Source organism: Callorhinus ursinus, unplaced genomic scaffold, assembly GCF_003265705.2.
Source record: "Callorhinus ursinus isolate GAN/ISIS: 27379988/994484 unplaced genomic scaffold, GSC_fseal_2.0 scaffold94, whole genome shotgun sequence".
Classification (NCBI taxonomy): domain Eukaryota; kingdom Metazoa; phylum Chordata; class Mammalia; order Carnivora; family Otariidae; genus Callorhinus; species Callorhinus ursinus.
In genome coordinates, this window is record NW_027397156.1 from 977,288 (window position 1) to 991,032 (window position 13,745).

Consider the following 13,745-nt stretch of genomic DNA (forward strand, 5'->3'; position numbering starts at 1 on the left):
CTAATGATGTAATATATGGTGATTAACATAACAATAAAAAATTAATTTAAAAAAAAGAGTTTACTGCATACAAATCAATGCAACATTGGGACAGATCGGCAAGGCATATTCTCTTCAATTCTTTGTGATTAAGGGAGACTCAGTCCCCACTTTTTCCTCACTGCCACATGAACTGTGAAATACTAGTTTCTTCAGATGGACAAAGGTCCAGTGACTTGAGAGTCCTACTACTTGACAATTGAGAGTCTAGTTTTAACAGCAGAACACAGGTTGATGGTATGATGTAGACCAGTCCATAAGCAGCCCTCTTCTCTACCTTGGGAAAAGAGGCTAGCGCCATGGGAGCCTTGTGGGATGAACCCTGCTGATGACCACACAAAGGGCAGGAGAATGTGGCTCTCAGCCACGGGGAACTTAAAGGCCTGGACATTGTGCTCTTCTGGAAAAATCTGCACATTGATCCCCTTCCGTAGCCTCTAAACAAAACTCCAGTGCTCAGACTTCATGGAGCTTCAACCAACATTTCCTATACATCTACCCTGTGTAGGCAGCATGCTTTCTGGTTCATAAAAACAATCTTCAATGTCAAGTATTATTATTTCCATTTTTCCAGTAAGAAAGCTGAGTCTCAGAGAGGTGAAATAATTTTCCCAGGGCCATGGACCGAGCAACTGATGAAGCTGGGAAACAAAGACAGCTTCTGATGCCAACCAAATTCAATGTCCTTTCACCACACAAAAAGGTAAATATTTGGCCCTGATGCAATAGTGTCCATCCCTCTCCCTAGCTGCTCTCATGTCTCTTAGGTTTCCTTTATTGGATCTTCTCCAATCTGATTTCTAATCTTCCTGTCAGACAATGAACCGGCAATCTGTACTGAATTTTCACTCTCCAAAGCATCTTCACTCCCATGTCTTCTATGGCTGGTGCATTGGAGCTGTCCTTGCCATTTTCTGTGTCATTGCTCCTGTCTGGCCTACATTTGTGCCACCTCAAAAAACTTGTATCAGTGGACCTAGTTCAGCTTTTTTTTTTTAAGATTTATTTATTTATTTGAGAGAGAGACAGAGACAGCACAAGCAGGGGGAGAGAGAGCAGGAGAAGCAGGCTCCCTGCTGAGCAGGAAGCCCGTTGTGGGGCTTGATACCAGGACCCTGGGATCATGACCTGAGCTGAAGGCAGATGCTTAACCAACTGAGCCACCCAGCAGCCCCCTAATTCAGCTTCTTAAAACTAAAGAGAATTGAGTTGGTGAGATCTACTGATTTATTTCTGATTTTCAGAGAACAGCCTGGTGAATTTCCAGTAAATGTTTATTGCGAACAAATGAATGACCTGGCTTACTCACTCTTATTTACTTTATCCACCTGCAAAATGGGAATGTGAAGACCAGTTATTCATTCCTTCCTCCCATCAACCCACCCACCCATCCATCCTCCATCTACCCATTTGGGCTGTAGTAACACAGTCCATGAGGTGGAAGGGCAATGAAACTAAACATGATCAGAAAGAAGTTCCCAAGCAACAAATCATGACTGAGAACCTTTGTTTCCTTTATTCCTTTGCCCTTCATCTTCCCAAAGGGCTGTGAAAAAGTCAACAAAAAGAACACAAAATTAGGTTTATGGAATTTTAGAAAAAAAAGGAAATGACAAAGGAAGGAAAGAGAAACAAATATGCAAGCTCTAAGGACCCATTCCAGGGCTATGACTGAGCAACCGAGTGTACTCTGAGCTTCCTGGCTGTAACAGCAAGAAGAGAAATGGGAAAGTGATGTAGTTCTCAGTAAGTTTTTATGTTAAAGACTGCCTTCCATTTACTCATCCACACATTTCACAAGCACTGACTGGGCATCTTCTGCATGTCAGGAGCCTTTTGTAGTACATTCAAGGGTATGGTATCCAGATATACTCTTGCCTTTTCTCTTAAGTATGTATGGGGAGAGGGACTCTTAGCACAGAAAATGACAAGCAATGTATGCTTCACAAGTGAGCAAGAGAGAGAGAGAGAGAGAGAGATGACCTGTGACTCACCCTACTTCCCAGAAATACTGGGATGAAACCCTGGATACTGCCTGAACTGTGTTTAAATGCCATTTGGAGAAGATGGCAGGTGCTTGATTATCCAGTGAGATGACTCAGTCTATACAGACAGGATGGCTCAGGGAAAGGAATTTCCTGGCTCATTGAGCCACTGCCTTGTAGCATACAATCTTGGAGTTCTATGAAAGAATATTCGGGCTTCAGTGCTGATGACTGTACAGATACTCTGGAATATTTCATCACTTACAGCTAAGGCACCTTTGGGACTAGATTTATAGGTCTGGTCTGTTGGAAACTTGAAAATTACCCAGTGTGGTCCCCACCATCCATGACCAAAGGATATTGGAATATGGAAGGGATCTTTGATGTCACCTAAGTCATTGCTCTATCTGAACCTTTCTACTCTTTCTTTAATAAGTGGCTACCTTTACCTGATCATTACCCAAGGGAAGACAGTAATGTCTGGAGCCAGCTCTTTCCATTGCTCTTTATTCTCTGTCTCAGTTGCAAGTCACTGAGACTTTGGCCTATCTGTTATAAAGCTTTATCATAGCAGTAGCTGACTATTACATGGGATATTTTGCCTGAACTACCCGGATGACTGGACAAGTCTACCAATTTGTATTGCCGTAGGAGATCTGCCTTTGAGAGGATAGCATTCCCTCATCATAAGCACTTGAAAATAAGGCATCTTGGCCCCTTGTTGGGTGAAGTCAAGGGGTAGACTGTCCCACCTAAATCAACACAGCCAGGGGGTCTGGGGAGCTCTGGTGAACAGCAATGTCTATAGAGTCCAATTGTCACTTTGTCTTCAAGGTCCCCTCTATAGGATTACCTCTTTCATTCTTTATTCCTCTTCTTCCTTCTTCAAACATTTATTAAGCACCTGCTGTATGCCAGGCCCTGTGGTTAGGTGCTATGAATGAATAAGACATCAAATCCTGCCCTCAAGAAGCTCCCTTTACAATTTTGTGAATATGAACATAGGCCACTGGTGTTCAATTGTATCACTTATTTATCTGATAAAATGGTAATAAAACTTGATCAAGAGATTCTTTTGGAACTTCCAAAATTAAGTTCAGGCCTACATTCTCATGCCAAATTCCACTCTGTAAAAGTTAAACTGCCTTAAGTGTCAGAGAACTTCGCTTGCAGCCCTTAAAGCAACCGAAGAATTTCCTCCCATCAGGCCCTGAGGAAAACTCCACAATGGGGCTGTGAGGGGCCTGTGGCCAAAAAGCTTTGAAGCCTCATTTTGGGGTTGAGGACAGTGATGATTAATGTCACGGCCTGCTCCTGGGCCAGCAGTCTTTCCTCCCCTCAGCGGTGGGGGTAGGAGACTACCCTTGAAGTCCCCCTAAGTCCCTCTTAGTAAGCTCTTCAGGAAAAGAGTTTGATATTGGAGATTCCCTCGAAAGCTTGCTGCTCCCCTCACAGGTTTCTCCAGCTTAATCCCTCACTCTCAGGTTTCTCTTTGTCTGGGGCCAGCCTATCTCCACCACCGGGTGCTGCCCAGAGGTAGCTCCCTACCTCCACAGGCTGACTCCCAGCTCCACCCCCTCCTCCCAGCTTCCCCTTCACCTCAGGGCCCCTCCCCCATGCCTGCTGGGCCCTGAGCCCTGGTTCCAGGTCAATTTAGAAACATGTAAATATAATACATCTCTCCCTGCTGCTTCCCTCAACTGATGACCTGCCTCACCATTAACTGACAGGCTCAGAGTGGGCTCAATGGACTTCCTGTCTGCATGGGTGGTCCTGGGGATCACGGGGAAGGAAGCTGACAGCTGAGAGCAGAGCCAGGGATCACTATGTCAGGCACACCAGAGGGAGTGGGCAGCTTTGGTTTCACTGCTCTCATTTTTGTTCAAAGCCCAAGACAAGGATCTTTCTGGAATCAGGAGGTCCAACCTGTTGGGAAGGAAGAAGGAAATCTCCCTCTACCCCTATCCCTCCATGAAAGCCCAAGTTCCCATGGATCCTGATGAAAGTATCTTGTGCAATGATCTGGAAAGGCGCTCTAGCCCCAGTTCCACTAATGGGTCTGTGGGGCGACCTTAGGCACCTCGCATCACTTCTTGCCTTTAAGGTGCATTGTCTAGCTGGATGTAGGAACTGGGATGCCAGCACTGGAAGTGTCCCAGGAGGTTACCTGGTCCAGTTTGCAACTCTTTATTCTTGTCAAGACACTAAGTGAAAAATGATTATGTGCATCATTCACTTTCATTGGGGCGGCCAGGTTTTGCACATGCTGAAACTTCTCTTGCTCTCTCACTCAAAAATAATCTAGAAATGTGAGAAAGTGAGGGTAACATTGACTCTGCTTTACCTTATATTTTTAAACTATATGATCAGTAGTAGTGCCTAACTTGTGACCTATTCCACAGTTGCTTTTGACCACAGACCCGTGGGTCACATCTCTGCAAGGAAAAAATCGTCATCTGGTCTAATTTCCTGTCATGTCAAGGAGGAAAGTGAAGTGAAAGGAGAGATGATATGACGTGCTCAGGGTCACACTTCTTGATAAAGGCAGAGCTGGATTCACACCCGCTTCTCACCTGACAGACACCCTGTGAAGACGGGAAGGAGAGAGACTCCTTGCTCTGCCCTACGGTGATACTTGAAGAGAAAAGGGGCTTCACTTTGAAGACAGAGGTGCAGAGGAATCAGAAGCAGTAATACGATTACTACCACAAAACCTTACTTGTCCGTAGGGATGGCAAACTATCGCCTCCAACAAGGTTTTGACATTTGTGGACTTCTCTTCTCTTCCCCTGGCAAGCTATTTCCCAGGGCTGCTACCTACGAGCAGCATGGAAGGGTTCATATTACGTCTTCTCTTATTTCCTTGGCTTACTCACTGGAAAGGAGTACATAATAGGCCTGAGCTGGGGGAGGGGAGAAGGCAGAAGCAAAGGGGAGGAGGGGGAGACAGGAAAGGGAGAGGTGGGCAGAGAAAGAGAAACATGGATAACCCTCATTCTTGGCAATCCACCCATTGGATTACCAGCCCATTAGCACAGGAGAACTGACTGCAGCTTTGCTAGAAGCGAGATGTTTCAGCCTAGATAAGAGAAAGGCGGAGCCAGAGAAGGGATACCCTCCTGTGTTCAGTCACTCCTTCACAGGGCTCTCTGGTGTGTTTTCAGGGCTGGTGCAGTGGTAGGGCCTGCGTTAGGCCCTGTGGTTCCAGGAACCTGCCCCCAGGAAGTTAGTTACCAAGAGGTATCAGAGGCATTGCTTTCTTAGGAGGCAGCTTGTCTGAAATCCTGGGGTGGGAGTGGGGGAAGCTAAAATCCTGAGGCATGGGGGAGGAGGAAGGGGAGGGGAAGGGCAGGGAGGGAAGGGAAGGGGAGGGGCTTCGGGGAGGAGGTGACACCAGAATGAGAAGGCCCAGGGAGTCCCAGGGCAAGGTGGCTAGGGAAGGTCAGACACAAAAGGAGTGAAATGGAGGCTATGGGTGAGAAATTGTCTGTTGGGGTCCATTTTGACCAGACCAAGGATGTGTAAAGGGGCCTAGGATTAAATACATTGAAAGAATGTCCCACAGAGGGCTTGGTAAAGATATGGGAACCCTGGAAGTCTTTGAACAAAGGATGGTAAGACCAACACTAATGCTGGAAAGCATAAACAGGGCAGTAGCAAGATGGTGGTGGTTGCAAAGGGCTGTGTTGAGGGTGTGCCAGGCAAAACACCAGGTGCAAGAGGTTCAGAGGCTGAACAGAAGCAGCAGCTTCCAGAGATATTCCAGAGGCAAGATCAAACCCCCTGGACAGAAGAGTGAAAGAACAGCAATGTTGCAATTTCTCAGCTTGGGGCCTGGAGGGCGGTGGAGCCCTCCCTGTGGTCGGAAACACAGGAACGGTCCCAGGAGCAGAGCTTCCAGGCAGAGGAGCAGAGAAGTGTCTCCCCGGCGATGGATTCTCCTCCTGGCCTCATCCAACACCTCAAAAGAAGCCTGAGGTGGCGGCTGGGAGGGGAGTTCCTCTTTTCAGGCCAGAGTTTGTTCAGCCTCAGTACATGGGTTCCAAAACCCAAAGAAGTTTGCTAAGCGGGCAATGATAGCCAGGAACAAAGAAGAGAACAGACAATTGTCTATAACACACCTCTGCTCAGTCAAATGGAAGCTTTCAGGGCCTAGCCTCTCCGAAGAAAGCAGAGTTAGCTGCATTTTGTTTTGTTTCATTTTTGTTTTGTGACCATAGGGCCCTTGCTTGTAACTGTCTGCCCCTCTCTCTCTGCCGCTAGCCCCTGAGGTCCTGAAGGGCCTCAGTTCCACTTGTTGCCTCTGCGGGCCTGGTGCCTGGCACAGGTCTTGACCCAGCAATGCCCTCGGGGATGGCCAGGATGGGGGCAGTGCAGAGGGAGGACATGAAATCGGAGTTGAGCTTAAATCTGAATCTCAGGGACAGCATTCTACTCTGTCCACTTCCGCTAATGACTTGGTCCCTGAAGGCAAAGGAGCAAATTAAAGCCAGAAGGGACTTTTCTCTGAGGGAAGCCATGATCATAAACGTGGTTCACTTTGGTCTTGGGAGATGAAAATTGCTGCATATAAAAAATATATCTAAATATGTCCACAGTGAAAAGGGAGGCTGGCCCAACTATCATGGAATAGAAAGAAGTAAGGCCTCTAATTCTCTGTCACTGAAGGAAGGAAGCTAAAGTGCCATCCATTCAAGAAACATTTTATTGAGGGGAGCCTGGGTGGCGTAGTCAGTTAAGCTTCCAATTCTTGGTTTCGGCTCAGGTCATGATCTCAGGTTCATGAGATCCAGCCCCGCATCAGGCTCTATGTTCAGTGGGGAGTCTGCTTGAGATTCTCTCTCCCTCTCCCTCTGCCCCTCTTGTTCATGCTCTCTCTCTCTATCTCTCAAATAAATAAATAAATCTTTAAAAAAAAAAAAAGAAACTTTTTTATTGGGGTCTTACTACATTCCAGGAATTGTGCCAGTTGAGACTAGGGAGGAATAAGAAGGTCTCTGGCCTCAAACACTCACATTTTTTCCTCTACCAAAGCAGGTGTAGGAGACAAGAAGAACTGTCCATGGAAGAACCCAAAACTGCTTCCAAGAGACATGTCTGAGCCTGAGCAACTCAGCAAGAACTTGCTGCAGGAGGACAGACCAGCACAGGCAGATCCAGCCCTGGAAGCAGGAGATAAGCAGGTGCATATTTGCAGAACCAGCTCCTGGCTGACCTTGCAAGCTATGCCCTGCAGGGCATTTGAACTTTAGCTTAAGGGAAGTCAGTAATGTTGAAGGATTGTATGTAGAAAAGAAAACATGCTCTGGACTGCATTTTAGAAAAGCCATTTTAAAAAAGTGAGAAGGAAATGGGAAAGAGGGGGCAAAAGGAAGCAGGGGACAAGTTAGGATGCATCTGCAGTCACATAAAGGAGGTAAGCATTCTGGTTATAAAATAAATAAGCGATGGAGATGAAAAGTATAGCATGGGGAACACAGACAATAATAAAAAAGAAGATAGGGGCTCCTCGGTGGCTCAGCTGGTTAAGTGTCTGCCTTCTGCTCAGGTCATGATCCCAGGGTCCTGGGATCGAGCCCCAGGTCAGGCTCCCTGGTCAGTGGGGAGTCTGCTTCTCCCTCTCCCCCTGCCCTTCCCCCTGTTCATGCTCTCCCTCTCTCAAATAAATAAGTAAACTCTTTTAAAAATTAATTAACTATTTAATTAAAAAAATTAACAAAGAAGAGGAAGAAGAAGTAAAGGAGGAACGGTGAGGGCTTGGTCCCTGAAGGCAAAGGAGCAAATTAAAGGGCTTAATGTGAGGTGAGGGCTTGAGTGGGAATGCAAAATTCTTAGTAGAGGTAAAACCAGTGAGGTAAGGAGCCATGAATAAAAAAGGTTCTGGATCATACTGAGCAGGTTTCTCCTCAGCTGGAGCTGATGCAAAGTCAGAGAGGAATCTTGGAGGAGAAGACAGGGTCTATGCCATTTCTGGGATGCTCCTTCAAATCTGCAATTTTAGGATGGTGTTGCAACCCTGGTCTCTGAGCAGACCTGTCTCGTGCATGTCCATCCACTGGGTGATGCTCACGGGTCTTGGTGGACACATCTACACAACGGGGGTTGGGGGGTGGGGATAGATAGCCCTTGGCCCTCCAAAGTCATCTGGCCTTCACTCCAAATGAATGAATATTTACGTTTGCAAGCACAATGCACCCCGCCTTTCTATTAAAGTTTGACAGGATGTAAACTCATGACCAAGAAAAATGAGATTTCCTCTAATGATTATGTGAATGACAGAAGAAATTCGTCTTGTCACCCACATTAAGGGCCTCAAAACTTGGGCTGTATTCAAGAAGCTAGAGGAAGGCTTGAAGGGGGATAACTGAATTCCTGAAGCAGGAAGACAATAGTGATTATTTTTTAGATGACTGGAGGAACAAAAGCTTGTAGGTTTTAGATAAACAGATGACAAAAAGAGCCCATTTGAGATGCCAGACTTGACAAGTAGAGCCCTAAGGGCTTAGAGTTCTCTGAAAAGACAAACATCCTTAAGTGTTTACATCTAAGGCTTCTGAGTGGGATTCTTAGATTTGCTTTGGAGTCTGGTACCCTCCATCTATCAACATTACTGCCCAACCCTACACTCATGGGTTGGGAAAAAACTCCAAGGCTTGCTGCACTGAGGGCTTCAGACTGTTGTTTTTTTAAAGATTTTATTTATTTATTCTTTTCTTTCTTTTCTCTTGTTCCTTTTCTTTCTTTCTTTCTTTCTTTCCTCCTTTCTTTCTTTCTTTCCTTTCTTTTTTTCTTTCTTTCTTTCTTTCCTTCCTTCCTTCCTTCCTCCCTTGAGAGAGAGAGAGTGCATGTGTACGAGTGAGCGGGGGTGGGGACAGAAGGGGCAAGGGGAGAGAGAGGGAATCTCAAGCAGACCCTCTGCTGAGCGTGGAGACTGATGCAGGGCTCAGTCTCACGACCGTGACATCACAACCTGAGTGGAAACCAAGAGTCAGATGCTTAACCGACTGAGCCACCCAGGCACCCTGGGCTTCAAACTGTTTTCAGTCAATTCCTAGATTAAAGGGAAAGAGATTGGACTCTTGATGAGAACAGTGGCAGTCTGTATTCATGGAGAGCTTACATGTACCAAGCACTGGTTTTTAACTACTCTATATCCATGACCTACTTCTCAGAACCATTCCATAAGGTAGGTGCTATTATCGTCAAGTCTACTTTCTAGATGAGGAAATTGAGCCTGGCTGACTTTATGCATCAAGCCCAGGGTCATGTAACTAGCTGATGCAGTCTGGGGACTAGAAGCCTGGTGGTTGGACTCCAGAGCCTACCCCAACGCTCACTTAGCCTACACTACTAGATGGAGTAATATTTGGTAAAGTTTAGTCTGCAGCACAGACTTTGTACATGGGAGCAAATACTCCCTTCCAGGGTGAAGAGGATATTCCAGGACAAAAGGAATGAAAGGAACCGAACTCAGAAATGTAGTCTTTGCACTTATATAAAATATGAAATAAAATAGTCATGTCTCCAAAATGACTGATAGCTTAGCAAAATGGCCTAAAGAATTCTGGGAGTGAGTTTCTGTGGAACCCAGCTGGGAACACCCATGTGTGATTCAGGCTTCCTCCTCCATGGAAGACTGAGTCAGTATCATTTGAATTGTTGACTGAACCAATATCATTCTGAACTCTTGACTCTGTCCTGGTCTCCAAACTTGGTCCTCCCCTTATGTGCTTAGTAAGTGTTTGATGAATGAAAGAATAATTGAATGAGTCTATCTCTGTTTCTTCTTCCTTCCTTTGTCTTACCACCTCATCTCTGTACTTGCTGCCTATTTCCTAAAGGGAAACACTGGCCAAGATTTTACAATTGCTCCTAATGGCCTGATATGAAACACAAACTTGTCTGATCTTCAGGTTCACCATTAACCTACCAGATCTTCATCCAAACCCTCCCTACCCAAAATCCACCATTTGTTTTGGCAACACTTACCTGTGGCCAGGAGACTCTTTGACCTTGTGTGTCCTTTTCCTTGGAATGCTCTCCCTTACTCTTATCATTAATTAGTATGTAGACCCTCAAAACCAGAAGGGACCTTGGAGATCAAGTCCAACCTTCAACCTACAGCTGGAAATCTCTTCAAAACATCCTTGACCCACCATCAACCAAGCCCCACTTTGAAGATGATCCTTCGTTTGCCACATAAAGTTGTTATTAAACACTTACTTCTGTTAAGAAACCTTCCCTCATTAATTAATAAATCATTCAGTGACTCATTTGTTTTTCAGACACAGTGAATATCTATTATGTACCAGGAAATGTGCCGGGTTATGGAGGACATGGAAATGAATAAACCATGATTCCTACACACTGTTCTTTAGACTCTGACAGACTGGGTCTGCAGAAGAACAGATATGTGAGCAATATTACCATAATTCTGTAAGATACACTATCAATGTGTGTACCATATGTAATGATGGGACAGAAACGCAAATAATTAGCAATTCCTCCTGGGAGGAATAGGGCTTGGTCTAGGAGGACATCACAGTGGAAACACTGAGAAGCTAAGTCTTAAAGGATGAGTCTGGGAATATTCAAATCAACAAGGTGGAATGAGGTGGCCACAGGCTGAGAATCCCAAGCTTACTGTACACTGATAATTCCTTCATATCATATTACTTTAGGCTACTAAATGATTTGTATTCACTGGAAGAGTAATTTGTACATTGCCTGGGGCTCGGTGAATCGGCCTAATCCTTTTAGAAAGCAATCCGGTAAAATAAATTGAGAACTTTACAAGGGCCATACCTTTGATCTAGTAATCACATCTGTAGGACTCTACCTTGAGGCGTCAATATGAAGATAATATATATTAGATCAGTAAATTGGGAAAGAATTGGAAAATGAGCCTCCAATATGCTTCATTGAAAAAATCAGCAAATAAACTATGGTACATTTATTGGAGGAATCATTTATCATGCAGCTCTTAGTTTTGAATATTATATGACAACTTGGAAATACTTACTAACTGAAAAAAGAGCAACAAATGTGTGCATATGATTACAACTTTATTTTAAAATCATATACATAACAAAAAGGGTCTAAGAAGAAATGGTGCCAAAATGCTAATTAAAAAATGGGCTGAAATGAGGTAAGTTTGGGAGGTCTGCTCCCTTCTTTTCTCTATTTTCAAACTTTCTGTTACATGGTTGATTTGTTCCCTTATAGTCTGTAAAGAGTTTTGTGTGTGTGTGTTTTGTTTAATCTACAGAATGAATTTCACTCTCTACAAAACCGGGGTATGAACGTCTTCCAGAAGCCACTAAATCTAGTTCTTGGGTTTTTTTTTTTTTTTCCCTCTTCTCATTACTTTGTAAAGTGCTCAAGTCTGGACACATAGTGGATGTCCATCCAGTGATATGGTAGCTGACAAAGTACACATATATCCCTACACTCTGCTTTCCTGGCGCCTCGAGACCATTAAGAGAAACAGCAATACTTGACAACACAGCTTTTTTATGTGCTAGACATTCTTCTAAGCACTTCGTAGATACTAATTCATTAAATACAACAATCCCACGAGGTAGATATTATTATCATTAATTATTATTTTATTTATGTATTTACTTACAGCTAAAGCAAATTGAGACACATAAAAGTTAGCCACTTACCCAAAGCTGTCCAAACAGTTGGTCACAGAGCCAGGATTTGAACCCAGGGGATAAAGCTCTAGTGTCTCTGCTCTTAAGGCCTCAAAAGAGGAAGCTTTGGAATAGCCAGCTCTCTGGACAGGCAGGCAGGCAGGCGAGAAAAACCTACATGGATAGCTGGGTGGTCGGGGAGGGGGACTGGGGTTGGAGGGTTGGGGGTTGGGCGACAGAGCCCAGGGATTTTTAATGTAAGCCACTTCCCCAGTGGAAGCCTCAACTGCTGGCAGCAACTTCTGTCTGACAGGATGGCAGACACAGAGGAGTGGCATCTGGAGTACGCGCGATCACCTCTGTGTGAACACCCAGTTCAGTGCCAGAGAGGGGTCAGCGGTCAGTAGCACTCAGATAAAGATAAAAAGCGTAAGGAGCTACATGTTTACCTCAACCAGGTCCTGGCCTGTTGTTCCTGAAGCAGGTATAATGATTGTTCCTTCTCTGGTGAGTTTACTTAGATTACAAAGTACAGATTTTGCCTGGAATTTTAGAACCCCAGAACGAGAACAGACCTTTTATAGCCATCTACTTCAGACCCTGTCCATCCCTCTACCCTTCACACACACATATTTGTATAAACAGAAGAGGAGAAATATCCATGAGAAATAACAAGCTTAGGACCTGGTGCACAGAGAGGCATCGGGAGCCCCCTATTACAAGTGATGAACCAAAGCAGGAAGGAGCTATTGTGCAAACGCAACGATAGGTCCAATGACAAATCACCAAGTGATTCTTCTGATGGATCTGACTGATGATTCTCCACACATTCTAGATTGAGTAAATGTTGAGATGATGTGGCTGACCTCTTGGTCCTATGTTTTTAATTCATTAGTTCCAAATCTTGTGAAGAGGCTTCTCAAATATCCACCCCAATAAAAGGTCAGGATTAGTCACAAGCAACCAAGAGCTTGAAGGCAGCTAATCTAAACTAGTACATGTATAATGGAGAACTCATGGCCTTTAAACCACATGTGAAATGACTGTGTTCCACCAACCTATACTACATGCACTCTTGCTTTCCAGCCTTAGCCAAGAATAGCAAGAGGCTCTGTAACTAGAAATCTATACCTCTCATCCCCTACACAAAACAACCCACCTTTTTAAGAGAAAAGCTGACACTTTACCCAGCCCCAGCTGAGTAGAGTGGTGGCCTCTCCTATATTCTCCATGTCAAAGATGTAAGTATCCTTGGCCCGAGTGTCCTAGGATTACTTTACTCTTCCTTAATGGAACTTTCATTCTTAAATTTCAAGTTTCACTATTTCCCTTTTATCAATGACAGAAACCATGGAAAGGGGCCTGAGAGACCAAACTTCTCATTTCATGGATGAGAGGAAGGCCAAGAAGAAGAGTGTATCACCCTAGTGTCAAGATGATAATAAGAGTTGCTCCTGGTTCTCATTCCAGGGTTCCTTCTGTCCCACCCTCCTCACTTTCATGTGGCACTGAAGGTGACACTGTGTAGCCATGAAGCCCAAGAAGATGCAGGGACTGCCCCTGTCATTTCCCTAACCCCTTTCCTTGCCCTCCATGCAGACCCCCCTGTGTGAACCTCCCCCAGGTAGAAGGAAAAATCATGTGATCTTACTCATCTCCATGTACTCTGGAGTCAGTCCAGTGTATGGCTCCAAGCTGTAGTCTAGGTCCCACTGCTCTGGATGCTTTGAGTGGGCAGAGTCAGTTTCTCCAGGTTCTGTCTCATCTTTCAGCTTCCGAAATAGTTTCTTTAGCTTCCTGGGAAAGAAATGGACCAGTCACCAAAAGCCTCTGGAGGACAGAGTTAGTTCTATAGACTGAAGGAGAAAAAAAAAACAAAAAACAAAAAAACCAAACTAGGGCTTTTTGACACTAAAGTCATCTCTGCTCCAAGGACTGAGAGAGGGACACTAAAAAGACTACTTTTCTCTTTAAGACAACATGAGGTTTTTTAATAGGATGATGAAAGGTCCCCCCCACAAAGGGTCTGGTTTCTTCAGACCCAAAGAAACTGAACTCTTCCTACTGTTTGAGAAGCAACAAG

The 13,745-nt window shown here is 44.7% G+C and overlaps 1 protein-coding gene across 1 annotated transcript in view; it reads right to left on the bottom strand.

Annotated features, from left to right (window-relative positions):
* ANO2 (anoctamin 2) overlaps positions 1-13,745 on the bottom strand; it is a 379,342-nt gene that overhangs the window by 24,036 nt on the left and 341,561 nt on the right. Inside the window, exon 19 of the mRNA XM_073888754.1 lies at positions 13,314-13,459. Within this exon, the coding sequence (XP_073744855.1) occupies positions 13,314-13,459 (146 nt within the window). The remainder of the gene's footprint in view (positions 1-13,313; positions 13,460-13,745) is intronic.